The sequence below is a fragment of the Zingiber officinale genome, chromosome 1A (genome assembly GCF_018446385.1).
Source record: "Zingiber officinale cultivar Zhangliang chromosome 1A, Zo_v1.1, whole genome shotgun sequence".
Classification (NCBI taxonomy): Eukaryota; Viridiplantae; Streptophyta; class Magnoliopsida; order Zingiberales; family Zingiberaceae; genus Zingiber; species Zingiber officinale.
The window spans coordinates 192,966,545-192,982,325 of NC_055987.1; the positions used below are offsets into that span (position 1 = coordinate 192,966,545).

General features: G+C 37.2%; 1 protein-coding gene across 1 annotated transcript; it reads right to left on the reverse strand.

Moving 5' to 3' along the window:
* Nucleotides 1-6,027: 6,027 nt before the first annotated feature.
* On the reverse strand, nt 6,028-11,788 carry LOC122038975 (protein cornichon homolog 4-like). Its single transcript, XM_042598965.1, has 4 exons — nt 11,564-11,788; nt 10,492-10,673; nt 6,489-6,611; nt 6,028-6,410 (listed from the first exon to the last, which is right to left on the reverse strand). The coding sequence occupies exons 1-4, from the start codon at nt 11,627-11,629 to the stop codon at nt 6,377-6,379; spliced, it is 405 nt and encodes a 134-aa protein (XP_042454899.1). The 5' UTR covers nt 11,630-11,788; the 3' UTR covers nt 6,028-6,376.
* Nucleotides 11,789-15,781: the final 3,993 nt, after the last annotated feature.

Genomic DNA, 15,781 nt, shown 5'->3' on the forward strand with positions numbered 1-15,781 from the left:
GCACAGTAATATATACGGTACCACCATCAATTGAAATTGCACACTGTACAATATATACTTCGATTTCCTATGTGCACACTGTACAACCATGTACATCCATCTCTTCAAGACTTGAACTTTTGAAGATTGCCATTGCCGCTTCGATTTCCATGTACAGTAATTCACTGTACAACCATCTATTTCAATGAAAAACTCAATTAATTATATCATTCTCCTAGAAATCTAGAAATTCTATATAAAACCATTGCAGAATTTAATTTGCTCATGTTTTCATTCTCTAAGTCACATACTTTCATCCTGCTCATATTTTCATCCTCTAAATTTCATCCTCTTTAATCTATATTTTTTTGTCTCTCATTATCTCGACGATGATTCTGTATACGACAAAACGTCCTTCGCATTCCTTAATCGTCAGGTAATATTTTTTTTATTTTTTTCTTCATTCTTGAAATGTTCTTTATTGTTTTATATAAATAATAAATTATTGATGAAATAGACCCAAATATGAAAAATGGTTGGAAAAATAGATTACTAGCAGTTGTGTGAAATTTTTTTTTTCTCATTTTTCTCTCTAGTAAACAAATTACTACCATCGCAAACCTGATTTATGCACTTATCTCATTAATTATATATTTATTAAGTATAGTTTATTATAAAATATAAACTGCTTAAATTAACCGATTCAAATCAAATTTAATATTTTATATTTTTTATTATATTTGTGTTGATAATACTCATTAATCAGTTTAAAATATCATCAAATTAAAATTACACGACATAAATCAGGTTTTATTGTTCATTTAATTCTAAGTAATTTTATTTTGATAAAATAATAGAGATTTATATTTTCTTTTTTAATATGATTTTAATATAAATATGTCTATGAAAAAAATATGATTCTAGATATGTGAAATGTACAAAAAAAAAAAAAAAAATAGAAGAATTTATTCAATCTCAAAAAGGTGCACTCGATAGATTTATTATTAATAATCAAAATCAAAAGTCAGAAAATAATATAATTGAAAACTTAAATGAAAAATTAATTGAATTTTCACGGAAGATAATACTTGACAAAAAAAAATATATATCAAGAACTTTCTAATAATCACAAAACAAATTCATCAAATATTAATAAAGAAAATAATTATAATTCAAAAGAAGAAAAAGACAACTTAATAAATCATGAAGATAATTTTTTTAATAATATTGATGAAACTATTATTCAAAATATATATGATCCAGCACAATGAAAAAATATAAATACAAATTTAATAGATTTATTAGTTGAAAAGGGTCCAATTAGAGAAATCAATATTTCTTTTCCAAATGATGAAAATTCTAGACATTGTTCTATGATTCATTACATTCTAAAATTACTAATGTCTTGTTGTTCTTGTATTGCATCCTGGTCACTGACAGGAATAAAATCCTGATCATTATCTGAAACAATCAAAGGAATATAAGTCATTTCCTCTTGAAGAGAAGTGGGAATACATTCCTCCTCAAAGACAAGGTTGGTTACTTTATTCTTCCCCCAAACTCAATATCCTCAAAGAACGTTGTGGTTCCCATCTCAAAGATGGTCATTACTTTGGGATCATAAAATCTATAGCCCCGTGATCGCTCAGAATATCTAATAAAGTAGCTACTCACAGTTCTAAAGTCGAGTTTCTTTTCATGTGGCCTATACGGTCTAGCCTCAGCTGGACATCCCCAAATATGAAAATGTTTGAGACTTGGCTTTCGCCTTTCCAAAGCTCAAAAGGTGTTTTAGTAGCTTCTTTAGTAGGTACTCGATTTAGAATGTAAGTTGTTGTCTTTAATGCTTCTCCCCAGAGTGGCATTGGTAAGGTTGAATGACTAATCATACTCCTTACCATATCCTTAAGAGTTTGATTACGTCGTTCAGCTACACCATTCATGCTTGGTGAGCATGGCATTGTGTACTGTGGGACGATTCCACACTCCTCTAGGTATTAAGCAAAAGGTCCTAGACGTTGCTCACCTGAACCATTATATCTACCGTAGTATTCACCACCACGATCAGATCTAACTTTCTTAATTCTTTTGTCTAGTTGGTTCTCAACTTCATCCTTAAATGATTTGAAAACGTCCAATGTTTGAGTCTTCTCATAAATAAGAAATATGTATGCATATCGAGAATAATCATCAATGAATAATACAAAATATTGTTGACCATTCCAAGAAGGTGTTGAAAATGGTCCACAAACATCTATATGTATCAATTCCAATACTTCTGTAGCTCTATATGCACCCTCTTTCTTCCTTTTGGTTTGTTTGTCCTTAATGCATTCAACACAAACATTTAGGTCTGTAAAATCAATGAAGTGTAAAATTCCATCCAATACAAGTCGTTCAACTCTATTTCTAGAGATGTGTCATAAACGTTTGTGCCATAAGGTACCTGAATTTTCATTATTAAATTTACGCTTAGTACTATGTGATTCCACATTCAGGGTTTCAATATAAGAAGCATTTATATTAAGCATATATAGATTGTCATAAATTATAAGTGAACCGGTTATAACAACAGTAGAATTAATAGATAAACTGAACTGACCGTTTCCAAACGAACAATAGTAACCTAATTTATCCAAATGAGAAACTGAAACCAAATACTGTCTAAATGACGGTACAACAAAAGTATCTATTAAGTATAAATAATAACCAGTGTTTAACAACAATCTAAAATGTGCTATTGCTTCCACCTCAACCGACTTGCCATCACCCACATAAATGCATCTTTCAGCATCAGTTGGCTTTCGGTAGCTCAGACAACCCTGCATTGAAACACTGATATTAGTAGCAGCACCAGAGTCTGACCACCTGTGTTTCGAGGTAATGAAGCTAAATTTACTTCAGAACAAACCAAACTGGAAAATGTACCCATTTTCGCACGTCATGCATGGTACTTAAGACATTCTTTCTTGACATGATTAGGCTTGTTACAGAAGAAACAATCTTTCTTGTCAGTATCCTGCTTTTGTTTCTTCACATAAGGACCTTTAGTAGCCTCATTCTTTCTTTTCTTGCCCTTATCTTTAGGGGTGCTTGCCAAATAGGCACTTTTAGCCTTGATTTGCTTCAACCTCTCTCCCTCTTGAACACAGTATGAAATGAGCTCATTAAGAGTCCATTTCTCCCTTTGACAGTTATAATTGATCTGAAACTGACTAAATTGGTTCGGAAGAGAAATAAGCAGTGAATGCACAAGCACGTCATCCGACAATTCAAGATTAAGTGTTTTCAATTTTGATGCAAGGTGGGACATTTTCATAATATATTCCCGAATATTTCCCTTGCCTTTATACTTCATGGAAATCAAGCTCTTCAGAATTGTGCTTGTTTCCACCTTATCGCTTTTGGCAAAGCGCTTTTCAATCTCATCGAGATATTCCTTAGCTTTGGTGACATTATTGAACATCGCGCCCCTAAAAGCCTCAGGTATGCTGCGCTTGATGATCATAAGACTCATGTAGTTAGAGCGATCTCACTTCTCATATTTAGCCTTCAGTTCAGAGGAACTAGTATCTGTAGGAGCAGTGAGTTGTTCTGTCCTAAGCATAAGATCTAGATCCATGCAGCCAAGAACAATTAAAATGTTCTCCTTCCAATCCTTAAAATTTGTACCATTAAAGATCGACACTGAACTTAAGTTAGCAGAACTAGTAGCAACATTTGCTAAAAAGAGAACACAAGAATTATAACATAAATAACATGCTCATTTTGAATCAATTAAAACAAATGATAAATCACATCTAAAGATACCTAGTGCAACAACAATATCAAGTCTTTGGACAGTAATATTATTTTGCAAGTGGTACTTTGGTTGTAATAATCAAACACTAATAATAATACATGACAAATAATAAACTTATCTTTGGATCGATATATTATATGCATGAAACATAACAAATAAAATCTGATAATTGTTACGTGTTTATTATCATAAGTAAATATATAATTTATAGAGTATAAATATTCTTTTGAGCCGATTAATACTCACATAAATATATCTATTTACATTTTAATTAATACCTCAATAATATCTCAATATTTCAAATAAAATTAAATTCAAATAATACATGTCACTTTGGTGACATATAATTTAAATTTAATTTAATTTAATTTAAAATAATGGATGTTAATAGAATCCATATAATCTAATTAAATTAATACTATTAAATAATTTACTGAATTTATTTATCCAAATAAAAAAATTAATGGATTATCATTTAATGGGATAAAATATATTACTTACGTGTAATATTTTGATTCCCTCTTTAAATAAAAAAAATGCACCAATTGTTTGTCAAAATTCAAAAAATATGAAATTGGGCAAAACTGTTTCTCCCTAAATGTGGCCTCACTCCACATTCCACGGACGTGACCATCACGCCATGTACGTGGCATTTTTTTTATATATAAAAGAAAATCTTTTACGAAGAAACGAATCGTTTCTTCACCTGCTTTGCCACCCGCGCCCACGCCACACGAACTGCCACAACCGCAATTGCCAACCGCGACAGCCAATCGACGGGATACCAGGGCAGTCGGCGGCCCTTTCCAGCGCCGGACCGCTGGTGACCTTTGTCGCTGGCGTCTATTTGCGCAAAAAAACAGAAAGAGGAACTCGTCAGCCAACTGTAACGTCTTATCTTACCTCGGAAAACTACCTCCAACATGACGCCTGTTGCCAGTGGCCCAATGTTGGTCATCTGCACTTGCTCACGATGAGCAGAAAACGCGAGAAGCGGCGTTTAGCGTGTTGCCTGTCATCTTGGATGTTGTTGCTGACCTAGGAAATCGGTTGCAAGCAACCTCCCATGACGCTTTCCCTTTCCCGGTGGAATTTGTGATATTGTCGCAAATTTTTTCAACCGGTTGCGACATAGAACAGTGCCGAAAATCATGATGAATAAAATCACAACATGATATATCATGAACCAAAATCGAGATTACACAAAGATAAAACTTTGTATTCAAAAGTTCTTTTCCTAAGAATTTAGAATAGAAGACTCTGATACCAATTGATAGAAAAATAAGTTGAGAAATCTCAACGTAAATCCTATGTATTCTATTCAATTCTTAAGAAATTATAAACGAAATATATAAAATAACAGAAGTGTACCAGAATCCATAGTATGCAGTCGATTTTGAGCAAGATCTTCAATTTGTAGATTTTTCTTAGTATCCAGATAGTTTTGTCTATGACGAAACAAAACAAAAGTCTCATCTGTAAACTGAGACCATAACCCTTATTTATAAAAACATAAGTTTATCTAGTTTTAATTTGACCCCTCAACAAATTAAAAATTACACATGGTATGTATATTAATTTATTCATAATAATTAAACACTTAAGTCATATTCTTTAATCATAAATTTGATCACATTAAATTATGACTTCTTTAATGGATGACATCATATATTTATAATTACACTTATTATCCCAAAATTCTTAACATCATGTCCTCTTGTAGTGAAAGAAGCCATTGTCGATAGACCTCCGTTTGAGGTTATCAGCCTTGCCGGATCTATTGCCAATGCCTTCCAAATTTGAAATAAATGTACTTGTTCAAAAGGTTTATTGAGAGAAATAAATCACATGGTTTTGTAATATCGTTTTGCAAATTATAATAAAATGGATACATAGGTTTTTTTTTTTTTTTTTTTTTTTTTTTTTTTTTTTTTTTTGCTCTTTTGATAATTTGGAAAATCTAAAACATATCATTTTGTTCTTCTGATTAATCTTTGTGCCAAATTCAAGAATATTAATTTTTTTTTGTGTGTGTTAAAATCCATGCACGTAGAATTTTGAACATATTGCATATGGTAGAAAAAAATAAAAAGAGAAATAACAAAAATATTTTAAAACGCTAAACTTAGCTTATTTGTTATATGGAATTTCTCGATTGAGGAGTTGTTTCACTCGATTGAATTTATTTTCAAAATTCAGAAATTCATTTAAAAACTAATAATAATTTAAAAATCACTAATATATCATGAAACAAATGGGCAATCAGAGATGTTATTTTCTATAACAATGTCGATTACCAGAATTAAGTAATCTCTAGTTTACAAAGTTTTGTAGCACCCACCCTTGCAATAAGATCATCCGATAGAAGTTTACATGTACCTGATATGGTATAATTTTTTCGGAGAGGAACACAACCAATTGAAAGCTGGACTTTGTTGTTCTGGTTGTCAAAGATCACCGATTTCCCGAACAAATCTCATTACTAAAAAGAGAGACCGAATGAGCAACTAATAACTAATTGGCGTTGTTGCAATTGCAGTGACAAATAATGAATTATCAGACGATGAAACAAGTGGAAGCTCAGAGTGTTGGCAACTATTCGTCGTCTTCCAATATGCTATAAATCATCCTACACACGCACACAAAGGCAACAATTAGATTATGTCGTGAGCATAAGACTCAACCGTATGCAACAAATGCAGTTTACCAGAACAACGACAGGAAGAGAAGGATAACAAGGTTGATGAGCTTGAAGAGGCGTCTTTTCTTTTCTTGATTGAGCTGGTTAAAGATCTCCGTAACGTCTATCAGATGTTGCCGCCTCTGGTACCTGTAAGTAGATATTATCCAATGGCAGATAAGACATTCGGTTCGACTGCACATACACAGCTGCTTCCAAAAGCAATTACTAATGATCAGGAGATTTGTGTAAACGGAGTAGCTTGACTAATGTATCGTCGTATCAAATTGCATACAAGGTAACTTCAAAAAATCACAAGTGTACAAAAAAACAGTGACCAGGTGCACTATCTTCCATCCAAGCAAAGTTGTGGAGGATCAAACAAAAGCTTAGCCTTATTCAAGAAAGCAATAAGTTATTTTGCAACATAGAAAGTTTTATTTTAGTTTGCCCTGTCATCAAGGTTCAATCCCCTAATAATAGTTACTGTCCAAACACTATGATTTTCCAAAATACAAAAAAGAAATGCAAACTACAAAGCAGTGTTCGAAATATCGCCCTAGGCGCCGCCTAGGCGTTGTGTGGCGGCAGGCCACGCTGGAAACCAGCCAGGCGGAAGACCTAGGCGGCTGGGCCGCCTAGTCGATCCTCAGCGGCCCTCGGTGGTCCTCGACGGGCTTCGGTGGCCATCGCGGGCTTCAGCGGGCTCGGTGGGCCTAGGTATTTTAGGCATATTTTAGGTTTTTTAATACTAAATCGGATTTGCCTAGGCACTTCGTCTTCTTTCATCGCAGATTCTTCGTCTTCTCTCATCGCGGTGTGCTTCCGGTAAGTTTTTATTTTTTTGTTTCTGTTAATTTATGTTTTTGTTTCTTCGTCGTCGCGGCAACTCTCCGGCAACACTAGACGCGTCGCAGGGCGTCAGACGCCGCTAAAAGCGTTGTCGGACGCACCTGACGAAGTCTGGCGTTGCTTCCAGCGTCACAGGTAGCGTCGCGATGCTTCTGGCTGCGTCGAAAGCTTTCCATGACGCTACCAGCGCCGCTGGAAGCAACGCCAGACTCGTCCGACGACGCTTCCGGCGGCGTCGGAGGCCTCCCGGGAGGTGCCGATGGGACGGCGCGGACGGCGTTTTTTTTTTGTTTTGTAATTCTTTTAGATTTAAAAAATTAAAATAATTCTTAACTGGGATAATTTCAAAAATAAGGTCCAAAAAGCTTAATAGGATAATAGGATTCAATAATAGATTTAATTTTTTTAATAAATTTTATTAAATATTAATTTATATAACAGATTTAAAAAATTATAAAAAATATTATCATTTATCAGATTTAAAAATTATATAAATTAATAATATTAAAAATTTTATATATTATTAATTTATATTAATCAGATTTATAAATATTAAAATTATTAATTATATTAAAATTTTAAAAATTCTAATAAATATTATTAATTTATATAAATCAGTTTTAAAAATATGAAAATTAAATTAAATTTTTAAAAATTCCAATAAATATGATTAATTTAATAATTTATATATAAAACAGATTTAAAAATATAAAAAATATATCTAAAATTTAAATTTTTTAACAAATATCTAATAAATTTTATTAATTAGATTAAGATATATAAAAAAATATTCTCAGATTTATTAATGCTATATTTCATTATTTTGTATCGTATGATATAATTAAATTTTATTATCATATTATGTTGTTATATATAATTTTTTTCAGGTTATTTGTTATCATAATGGCAAGCAATCCATCTTCGACAACATTTGCCACTCAACTCGAATCCGGGATTCTTAAAAGAAAGTCAAATGACATTGGATGGGAGTTTGGGATATTGATTGATCCTAAGAACCTCAATAAAATTAAATACAAGTTATGTGGAAAAACAATGTCGGGGTGTGTATAGGATAAAGGAGCACATTGGAAATATACCTGGAAATGTATCTGGTTGTCGAAAAGCATCTCAAGAAGACAAAAATAAGTGCAAACAGGCTATTTTAGAAGGGAGGAACAGAAAGAAGAACAAAATAATAAAAGAACGAAGTTGTAGAGCAGAGGTAGCTATTTCTCTAGACGAAGTACAAGGTATTGAAATTGAAGGGATGGATAGAATTAAAAAACCTCTTCCACTTGGCCCCATGGATAGATATGCATCGGTAATTGCTTTAGAAAATGCAGGCTCTAGTGGAAGTAAAGTGCTTCACCAAAAAAATATAAATGAGGCTCTTTTCAAAGAGAGAACTCAACAAGTTCAACAATATGTTGGGAGATGGGTTTATGAAAATAGAATCTCATTCAATGTTGTTGATAATGTTAGCTTCAAGCAACTAATGGAGGCAGTGGGTCAATTTGGACCAGGATTCAAGCCTCCAACTCAATATCAACTTAGGGAGTCACTATTGAAAGTCGAAGTTGAAAGAACAAAACAATTGCTGAAGAAACATGAAGAAGAATGGGTAAAGAATAGATGTTCGATCATAACAGATGCATGGAGTGATAGAAAAAGAAGAAGCATCTTAAATTTGTGTGTTAATTGCAATAAGGGTACTACATTTTTAGAATATAAGGAATCTTGCTATGAAATTGTTTAAGACAACATTTAAATTTGCATGTGATATTGTCCACAGTCCACATAAAACAAGGGATATCGAGGAATCCGCCTAGCGGCGCCTAGTCCCCGCCTAGGCGCTAGGTGCTGGTCTGCCGCCCGACTAGCGCCTAGCGAATTTTAGAACCTTGCTACAAAGATAAACTGCTTGTTCTCAGTTGAACAATGCCTCAATTCTTCTATTTCAAATGCATGAAATATGTTATAAGGATCTAATGAGTAAACAAAATTTGACAGATTTGATCAGATCCCAATCCTACCTAACCTTTTGAGAACATAAAACAATAGATTCTAATTTTCATTTCTTGTTCATCAAAGACACGAATCAGATACAACAGTTGAAAAAGAATTTCAATTCCATAAAAATTGATGATTCCTAAAAAAAATTGCAACTGTTCCAGCTCACATCCCACCGTAACTGTCACTATTATCCTTCGCTTAAAGTTCAGACTTATCAATTATTGAAGAAGTGGTTCCTTAATAAACAACTATTGGTCAAGAAATGCTCTTCCTGCCTTTTTTTTTTCTCTGTGCAGAGCACGAAAGAAACTTATCCAATCAACCGCTTTCAAGTTCTATTCAACCAGATACAGAATTAGATCATTTCTACTGAGGTTTTGCTTGAATCAACCAAAACAAAAACTAAAGATCAGTCAATCTATTCAGAAATTAAAAAAAAAAAACCATCCACTTCAATTCTAAGTTGTGCTATCCTTACTGTTCAATTATCCAATCCCTCTTCATTATGCTTTCTATCCACTAGTTTTGAGATGCATTTAAAGCATCTAAATAAATTAAAAATCACTAGAGGGTGTGAAACAACAATCTAATGTGTTTGAAATTACCAGATCCTCTAAACCATCTACTATGTGGTGGCTTAACCTGCTGGTAAAAGGTACAATTCTATCCAAAGGGAACACTGATCATTAACGGAGGGTGATAGCCATGAGATACTAAGCATGACTTTGTGTTATCCTTCTAGATCTGTCAATCTCCAATTCTTGTCTTGTTTATCTAAAGTGTCTAATTTAATATCTTCAAAAGGCACTCTTCTGGCATGCTTTGCAGATTTATTGATCAAAAAAGTGGAGAAGAATTTCTTTGAAAAGGCTTTAAGCACTTAATGTTGAGAGGCTGATTTGGACAAGTGCCACTAAACTAATTTACTTTTCCCTATATGTATATCATATATGAACAAAAGAATTGATTTGCTCTTCTTCTTGTGGCATTTGACATCAGCAGCAACTTGACAAGATATCCACCAAAAATTCTAAATGAATAATGTAAACCAGTATAGATGGCTTTAAGCCAACACCATAAGATATTTAAGGTTTTCTGAAAGAAATGCTTGACAATAAATTAAGAATTTGTTTCCTTCTAAAATACTTAGCAACCAGAAACTTACAATCTTGCATTGTAGTAGAGGTATGGAACAGAAAGCAAAACCATCCACCAATTTCCAGACATCAGAAAGAGTAGGCACAAAAATCCTTGCAAACCAAACTCTGGATATATCACTTTATTTATTTGTGAGGCTGAATCATAAGGATTGATATGATCAAATTCTAGGTCAGCCAAACACATAAGCTGCACACAAAAAAAATGCAGACAATTTATCAGTGTTACATAAAAAGTGGCAAAAAAAAAAGTGAGTAAACATAAATGATTATGTTCAAACTGCTACTTATCTTGGTAGGATAATAAGAAATTTTGTTCATGTTTGAAGTAAAAACATATATAACAAATAAAGTCAAGATATCAGCAGATTTAGCTTGACAATGAACATTAAACAATACCATCACACATACACTCTATAACGGTTAACCAACTGGTCCAAGCATTTCCAGGCTAGCCATCTTCAGGAAATGCAACATCACTCAGCCATAAATCAGGCCATAACAATGTATCTATCTGAATGAAACCAATGACATAGTGAAATTCTTGAATTTGGGCCTGTAATTCCACTCAAGAGTTACAGGAAACAGGAAATTAATAACTTGAAATTTTACCAAAAGTGAATTTACATCAAAATGGTTGTGTGAAACGAGAGCTCTTTGGAGAAATCTCTCTCTTACGGATCAGAGAAAAAATATACTCGTAGAATACCACACTATTATCAATTATCACCCAACATCCTCATCATAAATACATTTTTGATCTCTCTCGGAATAATTAATATGAGATAAAAGATTCCCAGCGGCTCTAATCGGCAGCCATGCGAACTAAACTAGTTGAAACCCCTGGTTCCAACAAAAGCTATAATAAAATCCCTTCCATTTAGAGCATCCGGCTCACAACCAAAGCAGTCTAAGCCTCAATTCCATCCCAACCAGTCGAGACGCGGACAAAGAACTAAAAAGGTCAGATTTTTTTTTTTCCAATCGTCTGAATGAGATAAGCTATGAGCCTCCAAAGGATTTAGGGCGGGAAAAAAGTATAATTTATATACCATTATTAGGGAAAGAAAGAGAGGGCACCTGGTAGATGACGAGAACGATGAGGGCGACGATGAGGAAGAAGGCGGTGAGCCAGAAGTACACCATTGCCTCCCTGTCTACTCCACCGCCGACAAAGCTCTGGGTAGGAGCGGCAGCAGCAAATCGAGCTTCTCCTTGCGATATCGAATGGACATTGGGGGAGGTAGGTCAAAAGGGATGGTCTGACGAACAAACCCCAAGTAACGAATTACCAAATCTAAAAATGTATAGAGTATCAAAAGGTTTAAATATACTCCTAATAAAATAAAAATATTTACCACATTTTACTATCGATAGAAATTTCGAAAGTATTTTAAAGAAATTATTATATATACATATATCATTTTTTCTTACATTATTAAGATAATACATAATAAAGTTTTTAAAAAAAAAATACTGAAAATCTCAAATGAGCATTTTTGGAGCTTGAGATCATGGAAGTTTTGAGAAATTTGTAGTCTGAAACAGGCCATAGAGTTGAAAGAAAGAAATATATAAGAAATCAGACCGAAAAGAAATATATAACAATATTTATGAGGGCAAAAGTGCACCTCTCTTTTTTTTATCTTCTACCAGTTTCAATTTACTATTTACCCATGTATAATTATCCAAATATCTTTTAGTACAGTTTAATATTATTATTTTCCTATCTAAATTTTGAATAAATAGACCAACAATTATAATGATCACGTCCGAAAGTTAAAAAGATGGAAAATTGAGAATATAGTACTTCCACTGACTATCCGTAAATTCCACTCCGACCTGCAACACAGATGACGTCAGTGCTGAGTTAGGGAAGGGGTCCCCGGCGTTGGCCCTCCGACGCTCAAGTCAGTCACCGACAATGAAGAAGAAGGCGGAGCAACAAGAACAATGAACAGTAGCAACAACAATGTATTGCGCATACCTTCGTCGATACTTGGACCCCCCCTCTCCTTTATATAGAGCTCCTGTAGCACGCATGCACACTTCCCAAGGTGAGCACACCTCCCCAAGTTTTCCCTGAAAAGACTTGTCAGTAAAGTGTCCCTGACACAATACCTTAACAGACCGAGCATATCTCCGAAGTGATAGTGGAAACTTCCATCGTACGATCTTCTGGTTGTCCATGCCCGGTGTCGGCGACACTAACTCCCAAAAAGATGTCGTTAGATACCAGAGAGAGTATGCTGCTAGACCGAATGGGTTGGCCGCTCGGCCGGAACTTCGCTGTTCTTGTATCTCGTTTGCTTGGCCGGAGCCCGACCGTGCTTGTACCACGTCCGCTCGGCTGTATTTCACTATGTTTGTGTTGCATCCTGCTTCTCGGCCGAGCGGGATAGCCGCTCGGCAGAAGTTAAGCTCTGCCAATGCCGAAGCTTGCTACTTGGTCGAGCGGGATAGCTACTCGACCGAAGTTCCGTTCTGCTAATGTTGAGCTTTGCTGCTTGCCCGAGCTAGGTAGCCGCTCGGCCCGGCTTCTGCACATCGTTTTCTCCTCCGTTCGGCGTCCCATACTCCATTGAGTGTCGATCATTTGACACCTCCCCGTGTCGAAGGCGGGATCATATCAAGACCTTCTCCCCGCCCCCCGGTCAGGGCATGCTCGTCCGACCGGCCGATGCTATCTGCGCGTTGACCGTCTTGAGTTTGACCTCCACCGTGGCAATTACCCTCCGCAAGGTGGGGCCCCTTCTTATCACCGCATCAAATGCCTGCCTCTCATGTCTAGTCGAAGGAGACTGCAAGTCTGACTGACTAGACAATTGTCTGTGAAGCGTGCCACCCGATTGGCTTCGTCACTCCTTGATTTCTGATCGGGCTAACGCGGCGCAACGGTCGGCTGTGTGACCGCTCTCTACCGGCCGGCTTGTTGAAACTTGTCATTCGGCCGTAGGTTTGTTCCCTTAAGCTGATCGACACAATGAACATCTATACTTGTGAAATCTTTTCTTGAGTTGTCTTGGACGAGCGCGATCTTGGCTAACGTCACCCAGATTTCTAGGAAATCATGCAAATCTCTTCGCATTAAGGTTGAGCCCACCCCCATGCCTTTTAATTGCCTTCATTAAATGTCGGCCCGTGGCAATGTGCCACGTATCACGCCTGTTGTTGTCGCAAGCTTGATGTGACAGGCGGATATTCGCTAGCGATGTGATGTTTAACAGTTCAAATTCAACGGCCCGATCTTTACCTGGGTTTCCGAGACCTAGATCGGACAGCTCCGATCGGCCAACCCGGGGGTTTATAAACATCGCCTGCTTCATCTTCGTTACCTTGCATCGTCTTCGTTTGCAAGCTTCTCGGTGACACTGCGATCTACTCCATCACCCCCTTTCTCCGACAACCTTCTGCGATCTCTAGTAAACTTCCTTCCAATCGTACTTTGCTTTTTTCCTTCATACTTCCGCGTCTTCGAGTTTTTCTGCGTTTCTTAGTGTTCCGGCGATAATTCTGTCAGTAGGCTTCCTTCCCTTCGCACCTCTTCACCCTCCATTATTTTTGCGATGGCGAGTTCCTTCCAGCCTCCCACCAGCATCCCTGGGCTCTGGAACAGCTCTATCGAGTCTCGATTTGACGCCGACGACGCTGAGAGTTTGATCGCTGCCTTTGAATTTCCTCACGGTTAGTTGTTCTTCCTTCCCCTTCTGATCAGCCACACTCTCCACTGCTCGGCTATCTTATCTTCTTTAGAGATCAAATTACCGTCGATCTGCGGTTTCCCATTCATCCCTTTTTTCCAACCGTTTGTAAATACTTTGTCATCTCCCATCACCAATTAGTGTCGAACTCCTTTCGACTACTGCGTGGGATAGTTGTTCTATTCCGCCTGCACAACATTCCTCTCACTCCCAGATCTTCCACTATTTTTATTATCCAAAATTGTCCGAGTCGGAGACTTTCCTTTTCTAAGCCCGAGTGGACTTGGTTTTCTTTGACAAGATGCCAACCTCCAACAAGCATTGGAGAGAATACTACTTTTTTGTATGTCTTCTTGAGCGGCTAGACTTCCCGACCCAGTGGCAGCTCGAAGTGGTGAATCAGCCTCCCCTGAAACAGGACAAGAGCCATCGGACTATCTCAACGCCGTTTCCATGTTGCTGGTCAGATGTATGACATCCACAAATTACTATTGGAGGGTGTCCTCTACATCTTCGGCCTGAGTCTAATCCACACCCAGCTTCCGTCCAACTTAGGTATGCAACTTCTTCAATCCTTCTTTTCGATTCTAACGGATTTTTCTTCTTCTTTGGTAGCCGAAGTCATGCTACGTGCACGTTTGGTCGGCAAGGCGAAGCTTGCAGATGCCGCGATCAATGCGGCTGCTGTGGAAGAATTGGAGAGTCGCAGCCTGCAGTCAATCGGCTCACAAGAAGAGACACAAGATGAAAGCGAAGCGGCTCCCATTTTGGTAAGCGGAGGGGCAGCCAGTCGTACACCTAGTCGCAGAGCGACTGAGGGATCACATCCTGCCTCTGAATGGCTTCAGGTTGTTCAAGTAGCGGGGGTGTCTAGCTCGGCCTCCTCAGGAGAGCCATTGATTAGGCGCAAGAGACGTCGGGCGGAGACATCATGGTGCTTTGCTTCCTCAGCGATGTTGTCCGCCGAGCGGGTTGGGACTTTGACCCCTGCTCCAGTTCAAGAGACGACGGCTCCCACGTCTTCTGATCGGACTCCTTCCCTGTCCGGTCTGCCACAAGGAACTGTATGCGCATCGCCGGTGGCCTTTATGCCACCAAAATCGAAGGTCAAAAAATCTGGCATCCGTCCAGCGTCTTCGTCTCGGTCGTCCGGGCGAGCAACTTCTGCCCAATCAGCCCCGAGCGGCCAATGACATATAACGACGGTGCTTCATCTACCGACTAAGGAGTGACACGAGTCTAGCGTTAAATCTCGAGCCCCCCGAGCACCAGATAATCATCCAAGGGTCGCTCGTCGGATATGGGCGGATGCCCGAGCCCGCGCAGTGATGATGCCTTCGGGGGCGCTCGCAGATAGCCACAACCAAATGTCCATTGGGCTAAGTGTTGCATTTTCATAATTTTATCTCCGATCGGTACTTCTTCTATCGGTTATTTGCAGTATTGGGTGGAGAGTATGACCATGTACCAAAGGCTCACCTTTTTGGAGGAGGAATTGAAGAAAATGAAGGCGTCGAGCGGCTAGTCATCCACCTCTCAGCAGCAGATGAATGCTGAAGTGGATAAGCTAAGGGCCGGCTTAGAGAAGAGCAACAAG